Source organism: Trachemys scripta, chromosome 1 (genome assembly GCF_013100865.1).
Source record: "Trachemys scripta elegans isolate TJP31775 chromosome 1, CAS_Tse_1.0, whole genome shotgun sequence".
Taxonomy (NCBI): domain Eukaryota; kingdom Metazoa; phylum Chordata; order Testudines; family Emydidae; genus Trachemys; species Trachemys scripta.
The window spans coordinates 306,414,836-306,429,820 of NC_048298.1; the positions used below are offsets into that span (position 1 = coordinate 306,414,836).

Consider the following 14,985-nt stretch of genomic DNA (forward strand, 5'->3'; position numbering starts at 1 on the left):
GGCAAACCTTTTTGAGTGTAGACTAGACCTGAGCATTGCTTTGGGTATACTCTTTGGGGAAGCTCTCTTTTTGAGAGCCTGGCCTCTCTATAACCTACTGCTAGCTCTGTGTGTACAGGCAGTTCCTTCTGTACACTTATGCATCAGGCAGGGAGTGTACCCTCAGTGAACATAATATCAGAATTATATATTTTTATAAATATTAAGTTTGCAAAGTCAAGCATTCAAATGTTAGAAGTGCCAGTGTCAAGATTGTCCAGGCAACCTGAATTCCCACCCTTTCTGTGTATGCATTATGCTTGTGTTGCACAGGAGGACAGTGCTTGGTGAATGACCAGCTATTTGATATATTTTTTTATATTCTTATTTAACATGTGTCTTCTGTCCTTATTTACCACACACCATGCAAACATTGCACTAAATATAAAATTATTAATTTCCTCATAGGCTCTTTCTGTGGTGCACTCATTGCAGTATCTGAGTGTTTCGCTAATACCCCTATGAGGGGCAGTGGTATTGTTTCCATTTTACAGTTGAGGAACTGAGGCACAGAGAGATTAAGGCCCAAACTGTCAAAAGTGTCCACTAAATTACAGGGCTCACTGTAGGACTAATTTCTAAAGTCATTCACATTTTATAGCACTTTATATATTCAAAGCACAGCTACCATGGCCTTCACATGCATTGTGAGTGCTCAGCACTTATGTAAATCTGGACCCCAGGTGCCTCCAGTCAGGAGCCCAGAAAAAGCAGAAACTCTCATCTAGTGACCATGTGTGAAAAGTTTGGTTTAAGTGACTTGCCCAGAATCACATAGGAATTCTATGCCAGGGATAGAATCCAATTCTCAAGGGCAGCATTCAACAGCCTTAACCATGAGTCCATCCTGTCTCTTCTTACACTGTCCTGTTTCATTTACTACACACCTTGCCCTTTCCAAAACAAATGATGTACTACAGATAACTGCCTCGCTATCTCTACATATTCATTCCCAGGGCACAGCACACCCATGCACTGAATGAGGCAGAGGTCTTATGGAAGAAAATAGGATATGATAATGTAATTAAAGACTATCATAATACATATGCACATAGGGGGGCAAATTAAGGTTGCATAGGCCTTTTGAGGACTTGACGTTGCAGATTAAATGTTCTTTTAATTTTTCTATATGGATCTTCCTGAATTTTTTTAAAAAGCAAACTGGAAAACTAGAAATTCCATCGTGTGGAACCATATTGGCCCCCAGATGGATCATCACCAGATTTGGGACCTATGGATTGGCAGCACAAAGCTTGAGGGTTCAAGCAATAGTAAGTGATTATTCCCCTATAGACCAGAGTGGAATGACGCACACAGTTGCAGTCAGGATCCATAGCTTCAATACCAACCTCTGGAGAGGAGCGTTCTCTAGTGGTTCCAGACCCTTCTGTCCCCCCATGTGCCCTCTGCTCCTATTCCCCTCTTTTCTCAGTCCCAGTCCCCCTATGTTTCTCATACCTCTCCACAGGAGTCAAGTTCTGTCTTTCTTCCCTATCACTGCCTGGGCTCCAGTAGAGGCATGTGCTCTCTCTCAACTTGCTTAATCTAGCACCTGATGCCACAATGACACCTGGTGGTTGGAATGAGCAATAGCATGAAAAGTCCTACTCCGACTTGGGACAAGTTCTTTTGAAAAAGCTGTTCAGTTCAGTTCTTTTGAAAAAGCTGTCAGCCCTGCCCTGGGCAGAGAGGCTGCAGCTCAAGTTGTCAGCCCCAAACCTGGCCAGGAGGCTGCCACCTAAAAAAACCCCAGACATATGGTAACCCACCATCTATAGCCTGTAGGGTGACAAGATGTCCCAATTTTATAGGGACAGTCCCAATATTTGAGGCTTTTTCTTATATAGAAGCCTATTACCCCCCACTTCCTGTAATGATTTTTCACACTTGCTGTCTGGTCACCCTAATAGCAGTGCAGAAGTGAGGGTCACAGGGTGTCTGGCTGCCCTGTCTAAAGGCAGTGCTCCTGCCAGCAGCAGCACAGAAGTAAGGGTGGGAATCCCAAGACTCCCCTACAAAGCCTTGTGACCACCCCACTCCCACCACCTCCTTTTGGGTCCAGACCCCCCTGCTTACAACACTGAAATTTCAGATGTAAACATCTGAAACAGTGACAGACCATTTTTAAAATCCTATGATCATGAAAAAAATCCTATGACCAAAAATTGACCAAACTGGACCATGAATTTGATAGGGTCCTATTTATTTTGAATTAAACAAGCAAAAAATACACAATATGGAAGTAAATGCTATAGGTGAGGGCAGTGGCACCACCCACCATTAAAGGTGCCTGACGTTTGTTATTATAAGACCCTGTTTTCAGTTGCTTAGAACTTTGCCAAACTAACCCTTTGAAGTGACATTTTCTAGAGCAGCTGTCAACCTCAGGCTGAATTTTTTTTTTGGAAAACTTCAGGCCAAAGTGGGTCAGCTGTTTCCAAGAACAAAGTTGTGGAAACATTCATTGATTTGGCCCTTCTGGTGACCTTCTCTTTGAAAAGCTCTAGTACCCTCACAAATATAGGGCTCAAAGGGACCTTGAGAAGTCATCAATTCCAGGACCGTGCTGAGGCAGGACCAATGCCTTGAACCAGGGACTTAAAATGTAGCCTGGGGGAGGTAGCCTTTATCAGCAATGTGCTTTTTGCTGTTCCCCTTCAAATTTGGCCAAGTTATAAGTATCTGAAAAACTGCAGTGTGCATGCTCTCACTGGGTAGAGCTTAATTTCCCCAAAGATTCCATCGGCATTAGCCATGCTGCAGGGAGCTGAAAAGAATTTTCCTTGCAAGTGCAGCTCTGAGCTGCTGTGGGCCATGCCAGGTCTGAGCACCAGAACTGAAAGCAGGGAGATTCTCTCCTGTGCTGTCAATGACCACTCACCCCAGCCCTAATTCCCAGGCAGCATGAAGGAGTAAATTGCCTGAATCAAATATAGGGGCTTGGACCCATAGGAGTGCATGACAAAAGCTATTTGGAATGGTAAGTAAGGGGACCAGGCTTGCACAAGGTCAGGGAGGCAAACTGGCAACCACTGGTGAAGGATGGAGACATCTGACAAGGAGCTATGGGACCTCCTGGCAAAAGACTAGGACAAGGAGCCAAAGGAGGTTGGGGGGGGACACACTAAGATTGGGCAAGGAGGAGAAGAACTAGGAGCAAGTAGAGACAGGAGGAAATGGGGTGGGGGAAAGGCAGAGCAGATGAGGATCTGGGAGCAGGGACTCTGGGATGGGGAGCCCTACGTAGCCAGATTTCCCAGGCCGTGATGCATTGTTCTTGGCCATAAATTTGGTAGGGCCCTAAAAGTAAAATACATACTCATAAAACTTACGTCCATTCCTTCCATAGAAGAATCAGAAACCAGTAAGGCAGGATAGCACTCTGGCTGGATATGGGCTAGGCACCTTTCAGAGGGAGACAGTCATGGGAGCACTGGTGTGGTAGGTATGGCTAAAGTGTTATCAAAGATAATTACTAATACAAATAAAGCAGAATCTTGCAAGCCATGTCAGGTGTAGCTTTTTCTGAGCTTGGCAATCACTGTTGTGCTCATTAAGCCCCCCTCCATTAATATGATCAGACCCTTAAAGTCAGTCTTTGCTTTCGGGACTCCCTTTTAACACCCATACCGTTCTAAGAATCAAGGAACAACAGGAAAGGGGGGCAGTGGCTAAGGAACTATGATGTTTCCAGGCACCTGTCTTGTTGAAAAGAAAAACTTGTTACACATTCAGTTCAGTATAAGCCACCATCAGGATTTTCAAAAAGACTTCTGCTACTTTACATATATGGGTAAGAATTAAGTTAATTTAGACCCTGCCCCTGATTCAGTATTTACATTATCACTTTCCAGTGAAGTCACACCTGTGACCTTAGAAATGCTTGTTTTAAATTTTACTAAGTAATTTAGCCTTCAGACACTGAAAAGGCAAGTTGTTAACATACCATTCTGAGTAAAGTGGATATATTTGAAGAGTAAAGAAAAGCAGACTCAAGCCCAGGAACCCTCGCCACTAACTGCTTTTGCTGTAAACTGTAGACAAAGGAAGAAATAACAGGGAAAGGGGGAATCTCATTTTTTCATACAGGAAGTGTTTTGGAGCTGCCTTTGCAGAGATTACAGCTGTATGGCTGAGTTTTAAAGAGGACTATTTAGTGTTTGACACTGAAGTTCTTTCCAACTGAAATTTTGTTATTCAAAAGTCAAAAGCAGCAGTTTACAGGAATTCAAAGTGAAATGAGCAAGAAAGGGATTGTTTACTTCTTCAAAAGATTAACCAAGGAGCATGACATATACTTTGAACAGTGAAGTTTCGTAGTATAGTAACATCCCTAAGAAATATTCAGCGTAAACGTAGCATTTGGAATTTAAGATTTTTAGATCTCTCGCCAACTGACATTTTACAATGTGGTGTATTTATGCCTTAGATCAATTAGCTAACCAGTTTTGCCAGTTTCTCTACAATCTGAAACAGCTACATCAATTTAGAAGATACCCTGTCTTTCCCTGAATCTCACTCAGCTGAGAAAGACTTACCACTAAAGATGAAATTATCTTAAAAAGACAAAGCCCAATTTTCTTACGACTTTGCAGAGTTAAACACCACATTAACTCCATTCATCCCACAAAGGAGTCAGTTACAGGGTCATTCAGGGAAAGCTTCACTCCCCATTTTAGAGGCCACAATTTGTTGAAACAACTCCTGACATTAACAGTTTAATTAAACACTTATTACGCAGACCTGATTTAATCTTTAAAAACAGACACTAAATTTTGGATGACATAGCAATATATTTGTTTCAAACATGACAGTTTCTAACAGAAAAGAACACTTCTATGTTATGCTGCTCATATTTTAGAGACTGTGAAACACTGAACATTCCTACTTTTCAAACCATAACTACTATGAAAAGGATTATGAAGCTGCTAAAAGATATTTTCCTTTTAAACAGAGTAAAATAAAGATTTAAAAGTAACTCATGTTTCCAAGGCTTAAGTGTGTTCTCAGAGGTTCTTGCTTAGCAATAAAAACAAAAAAGAGCCTGTTTCAAGCAGCAAGTACTATCAAAGGGAAATATACATGATCAGTTTTAAACAAAGTGACACTTTGTCACTTAGTATGGTCTCATGCGTCCTGATGGGGGCGGTGCACGATTTGGAGGAGTAATTGCTATATCCAAGTAGTCTCCAATCTGGAACTTCTGAGACTGCAGAGTCATGGAATCATCTGTGCCCTTTCTGCCTGACATTGTGCTGCCAATCTCCTTCACCCTGCAGGGAGGACGTGAAATGCAAATTAATAATTAGAGGCAAAGAGTCCACCTCTCTCAACTAAAAACTCATTTAAGGCCCAAATATAAACTCCTAGTGAATGGTTTTAGTTTTTTCCCCCCCTCATGCTGTCTTCAACTAGCTGAATACAGAGGTGGCACCCTCACACTCCACATGCTCTGTCTTCACTAGACAAACAGTACAACTTGGGATAGAACAATTATGTAAATTTACATTAAATTTTAGCTCAGAAAAAACTGTCAAGTTAAAGGGAACAAAACTAGTAAAGAAAACACTGTAAATGATATAGCAGGACACATTCACTGCTCTTTAACTGGTCATTGAGGAGTGAATGCCTACATCACTGATTAACAGAGGACCTTATGACAGAAATATCAGTCCCAAGATCATAAGTAGAACTCTACCAAATCACAGCCATGAAAAACATGTCATGGACCGTGAAATCTGGTCTCCCCCTGTGAAATCTGGTCCTGTGTGTGCTTTTACCCTACACTATACACATTTCACAGGAGAGACCAGGGTTCTCAAATTGGGGGCCCTGACCCAAAAGGGAGTTGCAGGGGGTTCACAGTTATTTTAAGGGGGGGATGTCACGGTATTGCAAATCCTTACTTCTGCACTGCCTTCAACGGCCGGAGAGTGGCAGCTGCTCACTCAGGGCCCAGCTCTGCAGGCAGCAGCGCAGAAGTAAGGGTGGCAATACCATCCTATGCCACCCTTACTTCTACACTGCTGCTGGCAGTGGCTCTGCCTTCAGAGCAGTGCTCCCGGCCAGCAGCTGCTGCTCTCCAGCTGCCCAGCAATGAAGGTAGCACAGCCACCAGCAGCAGCGCAGAAGTAGGGTAGCAGTACTGCAACACCCTTCCCTCCCCCGCCCCCAATAACCTTATGACCTTCCGCCCCCCCCACCCCTGCAAACTTCTTTTTGGGTCAGGACCCCTACAATTACAACACTACGAAATTTCAGATTTAAATTGCTGAAATCATGAAATTTACTATTTTAAAAATCCTATGACTGAATTTGGTAGGGCCCTAATCATAAGCACTTATTAGATAGAGGATCTAGTCACTCCCCATACCATCTGAAACAACAAGCCTTCCATTTCCATTGTATGCTACAGGTACATATCCTGGGTGCTTGCCTATGAGGTGACCAGCAGATTAGGCAAACACATGTTGGTTGTTTTGGGAAGAACAAAAGAAACTTTAGAAGCATTGCAGTCACCATGCAATTCTCTCTTTATTAGGACTAGATTTCAGATGATATCAGACTTTAAATAAGTGTTGATGAAAAACAGTTTACAGCTCTGCTGACTGAAATATTCTATGAATCTGGAGAAGAAATGTCATTTACCTATAACCGGGTCTCTTGAGTTCTGTAAAAACTATTGCAAAATTGAAGTGTGTGCCCTTCTTCCGTGCTTCTGGGTAGACCTCTTTCACTAAACTGGTCAGCTCTTTTAAAGTTGCATCCATCCTAGATTTAAAAAAAGAAAGACATTACAACTCATCAGGATGGTTCATATTATTGTCAAATATATAAAAATTTCAAACCTCATTTAAGGTAAGTGACAATTGTTTGTTAACTATGTACTATCACTTACAAAACCAGCATGTAAAAGCAAGGAAATATATAGTTCACATTTGGGCAGTGTAATATTTTTATATACTTCTGTATTTCCGTGTACTACATATTTCATGTTAGTCACTTCACAAGCTTCAATGAGGATCCATTTTTAAAGTATTTAATCTAAAAAAATTCAGTTATTTAAAACATTCTGAGCATGTTTTTTTGTTGTCAGCAAGTACTTACTCTAAACATCTGAAGACATAAGACACCAATTAAACACTTGAGGCAAAATGGTCTAGTAGATAAGGCACTGGTCTGGGACTCAGATTTGGGTTCTAATCCTGGTTCAGCTACTAACCTACTATGATGTTGGGCAAGTCACTTCACCTCACTGTACCTGTTTCCCCTCCAGGCTTTGTCTAGTCTATTTTGACTGTAAATTCTTCACAATAGGGACCCATCATCACTATGTAGTTGCAAAGTATCTACTGCAGAGGAGCCCTGATCTCATTTGAGGCCTCCAAGTAATAAATTGTAATTTGAAAGCTTTAAGGTACATACACATGATAGAGGAAGTCAAAGTCAGCCTTATAATAAGATCATGGTTACTAACCTGACAGGAGACAGAATTACCTTTACAGTCAGGACTAGAACAAAAAAAATTTTTTTTGTTCATTCTAGCTCTAACCAGTCAATAGAGGGCATTGTGTTGACTGAGCCTGATCTGGCTTCTGCTGAAGGCAAAAATTTCGCAGACATCAATGACCAGGTTTGGGTCGATAATTCCAATTAAAATTAATACAGCAGGACTGGGCCTCCAACCTATTCACAGCAAAAGTTAGTTTAGTCAACTAGGTCATTGATGCACAAGGAAATTTTGCTATATGGGAAGTTTGGAGTAGTAACAAGGTACCTGGAGACAAAGAAGTTTTAGACAAAGTTCATTCCCAAGTCAGCATCAGCAACACATAACTAAGTTTGACATTCTTCAAATGTTGAAGACAAATAAGAATGTTTTTGAAGAGTAACTCTGGCAACTTTGGAGCCAAACTAGTTTTCCAAACTAAACTTAAGGAACTAAAAAAATTTCATAAAGAACATTGGTTGGCACCAGAGAGAACACCTTCTCCACAATACACAAAATACCACATTCAAACTGCACACATGAAATGTATGCACATCACAGCACAAAAATTTCTATACAATACTCAACATTTTGGGATAACTTTTTTGGTAGTCTTCAAGAGACATGGAACTTAGGCTATGTCTACATTTACAAGCTTACAACGGCACAGCTGTAAGATCGCTCATGTAGCTGCTCTGTACAGATGGGAGAGAGCTCACTTGTTGACATAATAAAAGCAGCTCAATGAGCAGTAGCGATGTCAGCAGCAGAGTGTCTCCCACCAACATAGTGCTGTGCACATGAGCGCATATGATGGCAAAATGTAGGTCACTCAGGGTGTGTTTTTTTCCACACACCTCAGCAACAAAAGTTTTGCCAACATAAGTGCTAGTGCAGACATGGCCTTAGTTACTACAGGCAGCCAAAACAACGAGCTTTTAAGACAAAGTCATATTTAGGCCTACTTTGGAATAAAGAATTTCAAATGTACAAGAATGTTAAAGTAAGAAGTCTTTTGTATTGTGTATTTACACCAAAGTAATGAAGAGTATTCCAACATATAGCTCTTTGAAAGTCTGAGGCAGTCAGTTGACACATCAAATACAGAATCTCTAGCAATGGCCTATAATTAGTTAAGTTACATATGAAATTCTTTGTTCCAGTCTTAGGCATGAGATTCCCAGTCATTAGGACTGCACACGATGCAGTATCATAGCAGGACAACAGCAGCCTTCTTCCTTCTACGTTTAGCTATTATAGCCACGGGTTGTTTCTAATAAAAATACACATGCCTACAAGTACAGTGCAAGGCCCCCTCTGGCAGATGAGGGCGTGGCAGATTGGACGCAGTTTTGGCTCATGGGTGTGCTGCGGCCCAGCAGCTCACCAGCGGTGAGAGTACAAGAGCCCAGGCGGCCGGGTCTGTGCGGGAGCTGCGGCTCGGGAGAGGCCAGGCCTCGAAGCGCGGCTGGTCGCAGGGGAGGGCCGCGCTCACCAGGTGTAGATCTGCAGCTCGCTGGAGGGCACGTTGCCGCGGGAGAACTCGTCCATGCGGTGGTGCCGCCCGTTGTTGGTGGTGAAGACCCGCAGCAGCAGCGGGCACGTCTGCAAGGGGGAAACACAGGCCGTCAGCACCGGCCCCAGGCGCGGCCCTCTCCCCCCCTCCCCGCAGCGCCCTCGGGCGGCCCCGCCCCGCGATACCTTCTCCCTGTCGATGGGCTTCTCGGGCTCCTTCTTAATCTCCTCCTGCGTGACCCGCGACTCCACCGCCATCTTGCCTCCGGGCTCCGGCCGGGCCAAGCAGCGCGGGGCGGCGGAGAGGGACCCGGATGTCTCGGGGGCGCACTCTCTTAAACTCTCGCGAGAGGAGCGCGGCAGTTTCGCCGGGATACGGGAGGAGGAGCCAGGACCCGCGCGCGCGCGCACTAAGTTAGCGGTAGGGCAGAGCGGCCCGCCCCGCCCCCGGCCGGGCTCCGCCCCCGAGTGCCGCGCGCTCACAGCTTGTGTGCGGCCGGGCGGGGGAGGCGAAGGCAGCGCCGGAGCTCCCAGAGTGACGTGAGCGCGTCCCCCAGCGGCGGCCGGAACACGCGCGTCTCGCCCTCGGGGTGGCCGCCGCGTAACCAGTGCGGGGAGCTCTGCGCGCGGCCCCTGCTGCGTCAGGGAGCCCCAGGGCGGGGCTTTTGCTGCCCTCCGGCCGCGGGGTTACCCCGCTCAGACTGGGGCCAGTGAGTGCTGGGGCCGCCCCCGGGCACCGACATGCCTTCGCGCGTGCAGTACCACGGAATGATCGCGGAGCGGCAATGACAGAGTTAACATCGGTGACCTACGCTAGTCTAGTTGGGTATTTGAACCTGCACCTGAGATCAAGCAACTTGCTGTTTTGAGAGTTATTTTATTATTTATATCCCAAGCAGTTATACGCTGTTTGTTCAAAACTATGTAATATTTTTGCATATTTACAATATATGTCCGAACCGATAGGCTGTGTTGCTCCAGCCAAGTTACTGTTGTGGTAGCTGCATTTGGGGCATCTCAGTTATTAGTAGCTGGCTAGCAGGACTTCACAGGACCTAAAGAGAATTGTTTCAAAGGTAAGTGCAGAATCACTTATCTGTTGAGTGGATCATATCTGTCACATGAAGATGAAGTGTTGCTAATGTTCCAAAATAACTGTGTTCTGCTCAGTTTCAAATTCACAAATTGAGTCTCAAGATTTACAGAATAAATCATCCCAGCATCTTCTAATACTTTGAAAAGCTTATAACAGGCTAATATTACTTATGTCTTCTACAGAATGACATATATTTCTCTAAGGGAGAAAGATTTACAGAGATGTCTGCTGCAGATAAATGTGTAGTAATAACCTGCTGTAATTTCAAGTAGTTGAAAAAATAAATTAGAATGGGGTAAATCTTAACTAGAGTTTAGTTCCCGTAGGCTGGAACACAAATACTTGTGCTCTCCATTTTATGCTTTTGTTTTTCCAAGAACTGAATATTATGTTATGTCACTCTTGGCTCAACTATTGTGTTCTGCCAGATAGGTGGGAGAAAGATAAATGTATGTTTCTGATATGAGGGTCAGCAATAAAACAGTCCTGATAATAGGCCCAAGGGATTAAGATGAATGGGAAAATATCACATTAATGGGTAGAAAAGAATGAAAATATGTACTAATTTAATTATCGTGCTGATAGAGTGTGTTTTATGATATATTGGCTTTTCTGTGATTTTTATGCATTTTAATTTGTGCCCACCTATGTACTAAACATTCATGCGCTAACCTTATAGAGAATTACACATTGTGAAAAATCAGTGGGACTGCTCTCAAGACAGAAAGTTCGTCTTTGCAGGATTGGGGCTTTAGAGAGTATTTTTCATATGGCCTATCCTTGATCAATAAAGTTAAAATATTACTTTCACTAAGTCCTGGACTTAGTTTAGGATTCTTTCAAAGAAAATGTTTCTTTACATTCATGTCAGAATTTTTTTGGAACCTTCATTTCCACACTACTTTGAAAATTGTTAATATATTTCTGACTTCACAAGTACAAGAACATGGAATTCTGCTGTAAACTGACATAGAAATATACATATGTTTGCTGAGTCGCAGTATTTAATTATATTTAATATATTTTCATTGATTTATTTGTGAAATATTAATAGTAATGTAGTTATTGAAAGAGTTAATGTTCTAATTGTAAGTATTTATATAATGCTGCTTATTAAATCTGTTATAATTGATTTGTAGCATGTTTGTTCTTTAAGTATGTAGAAATAACTTCCATGGACTCTGTCTTGCATACACAGAGTAGAACACCATACTAAAAACTGCTACACCTGCGTATCCAAGGCCTGATTCAGCAAAGTACTTTCCTGATATGCTTAAATGCTTTTCTGAATCATGCCCTAATATTATAGAAATATATATGATACATTGTGTGTTGTTTAAAAAAGAGTATGTGATCACATAAATTGTAATACATATGAATAAAGGGGTAGAATTACAGTTTATGCTTTCAATTTGCATTTCCTGGCCTCAGTAGATTGACATTTCCAATATTTCAACGTTTAAAAAATAGGCAGGAAAAAAATCCATACACCTTTCAGACTTCTTTGAAAACATAAAGCATGAGTCCAATTGCAAAACGAACAAACAAAAACCTTTGTAGGTCACATTTCATGAAACTAATGTAAACTGATTTTTTTTAAATTTTGATTTATAGTACATTTAAAATGAGACAAGAACCAACACAACCCATCTTTGTGCACCTCCATCTCCTTTCTTTTGGGGTAGATAATATTTAGGAAAAATCATAATAAATTATAATTGCCTAAATTATCAAATGAAGTGACTCAGCATCACCCCCATTTGTAAGAATGAATTCCAAGATGATGCAGTTTTTCATATTGCTAAAATTAATTATATCTGCCTGTTATGCCAGACCCTGCTGCAAAACTAAGAAATTTATGTCTGGGTTCAGATATCCTAAAAGAACAGCTGTAACAAATAAAGCACTGCTTTATGAGTCTAAGTAGTTCCTGCTATTAGATTTTGAACACTTTACTTATGTGAAAAATGAACCACATGTCTGAGTTTTAAGAAAACTCAAGTATGGTTTTTTTTAATTGTTCATGAAATACACTCACAATCAAAATTAATTGATTTTGAATCTGAAATTTTACATTCTTTTAAAATGCATATATTCTCATATTTGCAAAATAAAGTTAGGAATATTTTGAATTAAAATATAACCATGCAACTTTTAACATGGGTTTAAGCATGAAAATATAAATAGAAATATTGTAATCTAGTAAGCAGAATAGAGGGGTGGGACTCAGGAGTTCTCTGTTCTGTTCTGTCCCACAACTTGCTATGTGGTCTTAAGCCAGCCAGTTAACTTCCATTTACAGTTTTCCTCAGTGTTCAGATTTGAAGGTGTGCAGTGGTACTGTGTTACTCTCCCAAGTTGCAACCTTGTGCTCTAGAATAGAAGCTTTTGTTTTTAAAAAAGTAAATCTCTAGCCTTCAGTGTTGCACAGGAAACCTTTAGAAAGTGAATTGATTGTATCTGATGCAGCAACGTCTGTTTGAGTTTGCGAGAACATAAAAAAATAATTCTGAGGAGTCTGAGTTGATCCTCAGTGGTGTTAACTCAGGGTCTCAGCAATGTATTATTTAAATGTCAACTAATTTAACAATTTCACTACTGATCAAAGCATGTAACAAAGGAGTGTGTGAGCGATATCTCAGTTTAGTGTTGTGAGTGGATGGGACTTGGGAGAGTTCCACCATTTATTTTTTCCCCAAAAAGGAAACAAGCTCAGGTAATCCAAGGGAGCCAGCCTAGCATGATCATGTTTTAAATATCTCCACAATCTACTTCCGGACAACATCGTCTTCTGTTTCAAGTGTGTGGAGCTTATTTTGTGGACAGGAATTGGTTTGTGGGAGGAGCTTGGAAGAGTACCACTACCTTTGATTTTCAATTTGACCCCTACTTTTCCCCATTTGTAAAATAATGGTAACATTTACTGACACACTGTTGTGGGCTGAAAAGTGCTATATAAGTGCAACATTTTATTACATTTCTTTTTCTTAATTTATTGCAACAAAGTCAGTGAAAATTACAGTGAAACATATACAGTGTTTGCACTGCTGCGAAAGTACAGTATTAAAACTACATTTCCCTGTAGTTTAAATAAATAGATTAATAAATTAAAAGGCCAGAAGGAATCATCTGGTCTGACCTCTTGTATAATACAGCTCATGGGACTTCCCTGAATTAATTCCTATTTGAATTAGAACATATCTTTTAAGAAAACTTGATTCAAAAATTGTCAGTGATGGAGAATCCACCACAGTTCTTGGTAAGTTGTTCCAGTGGTTAATTACCCTCACTGTTAAAAATGTACACCTTTTTTCTGGTCTAAATCTGTATAGCTTTTACTTCCAGCCATTGGATCTTGTTATACATTGTCTGCTAGACTGAAGAACCCATTACCATTTTGTGTTACCCGTTAGATGTTTAAAACTGTGATCAAGTCACCCCTTTTTGTTAAGATAAATAAATTGAGCTCCATGAGTCCGTCATTATAAGGCATATTTTCCAATCCTTTCATCATTCGCGTGGCTCTTGTCTGATTGATATATAGTATTCTTCACTTCTTATCCTACTGTGACCTAAAATTATTTTAGTCTTTCCTGGAGGAATGCGCCCAATGATTAGTGATTGGAACTGCACTTCCACTACTAGCCCTCTCATTTGTGGAGTACCATAAATATCAATTCTCTCCTCTGTCCTATTCAATATCTACGTGCAGCCACTAGTGAACTGGTCAGATGACAAGGACTCAAGTGCCAACAATACACACATGACCTTCAGCTCTACCTATCCCTCACCACATCAATCACACTATTATCGCCAAGATGGTCCAGTGCTCAGATGCGATCAGTTCGTGGATGGTGACCAGCTGGTTGAAGCTGAACCCGAGCAAGAGAGAGAAGATGGTGGTGGGCAGAGGAAAGCATTTTGTAGAGTATGCAGCCATGATGCAGTCCTCACTGGTTGCAGGGACACACCTATAATTGGACAATTTAGTCTGTAACTTAGGAGTGCTCCTGGATTCCTCACTGACACCAAGCTTTTGCACAGCACCATCCATGAGCAATGCTGTCTACCATCTCTGGTTGATTAGAAGATTCCATCCCATTCTGATGAACAATGAGTTAGCCTCAGTAATTCATGCCTTCATCACCCCTTGGCTGGACTACCGAAATGTGATATACCTAGTCATGAAGCCTTTGGTCCTTAGGAAACACCAAATGGTACAGAATGCTACAGCACATCTCAGTAACACATCAGGCTACTGCAAACACATCAAACCTATCCTCTGGTCCCTAAGTTGGCTTTCCATAGAATATCAAGTCAAGTTCAAGATCTCAGTCCTCATCCTGGGGCCAGGTGATGGAGGACATTGAAGATATCTAAAAGATCAACTAAACCTCCAGGATGAAGACTGCAATCAACAATTTTGCTCCCCTGGAACAATGGAACTCACTCCAATAAGGGTAAAGCTTGTCTGTGCGTGAGGGTGTGGAATGAACTCCCACAGAAAGTAGAGACCATCACAAACCTCACCATCTTTTGCTCTAAGTGGAAGTTCCATTTCTTTACCGCACCTTCTTTAAAATAAAGAGAGAGCTGTGTGTGCATTGCTTTTTAAAAAAAATTTTTTTTTAAATGAGATACCCCATTGCACACATTTTCTCCTTGGGAAGAGGGTGAGAGAACAAACATCTGACAGATAGTAGTCATGTTATTTAAGGGACTACTGGAAAATGCTCAGATACTATGGCGATAAGCTGCAGCACAATAGTATAGAATAGACACTGCTCTGCGTTGCCATGTACAGCTAATTAGATGCTACTCTTCAGTGGTGTGTGATCACAAATTA

At 41.6% G+C, this 14,985-nt stretch overlaps 2 protein-coding genes across 2 annotated transcripts in view; one reads left to right on the forward strand and one right to left on the reverse strand.

Moving 5' to 3' along the window:
• Nucleotides 1–2,225: 2,225 nt before the first annotated feature.
• SAP18 (Sin3A associated protein 18) lies at nt 2,226–9,391 on the reverse strand. Its single transcript, XM_034758774.1, has 4 exons — nt 9,230–9,391; nt 9,024–9,133; nt 6,688–6,810; nt 2,226–5,312 (listed from the first exon to the last, which is right to left on the reverse strand). Exons 1-4 carry the CDS (start codon nt 9,299–9,301, stop codon nt 5,156–5,158), a joined length of 462 nt encoding a protein of 153 aa, XP_034614665.1. The 5' UTR covers nt 9,302–9,391; the 3' UTR covers nt 2,226–5,155.
• A 137-nt stretch (nt 9,392–9,528) lies between these two features.
• Nucleotides 9,529–14,985, forward strand: part of LATS2 (large tumor suppressor kinase 2) — a 120,764-nt gene continuing 115,307 nt past the window's right edge. Inside the window, exon 1 of the mRNA XM_034758772.1 lies at nt 9,529–10,119. The gene's annotated coding sequence lies outside the window, so the exon portion shown is untranslated. The remainder of the gene's footprint in view (nt 10,120–14,985) is intronic.

Coding starts and splice junctions, on each gene's coding strand:
- SAP18 (XM_034758774.1), bottom strand. CDS start 9,301: ATGGCGGTGGAGTCGCGGGTCACGCAGGAGGAGATTAAGAAGGAGCCC. Junction 6,811..9,023: donor GAGCTGCAGATCTACACCTG/GTGAGCGCGGCC, acceptor TTTTAAATCTAG/GATGGATGCAACTTTAAAAG. Junction 5,313..6,687: donor CTCAAGAGACCCGGTTATAG/GTAAATGACATT, acceptor TCCTCCCTGCAG/GGTGAAGGAGATTGGCAGCA.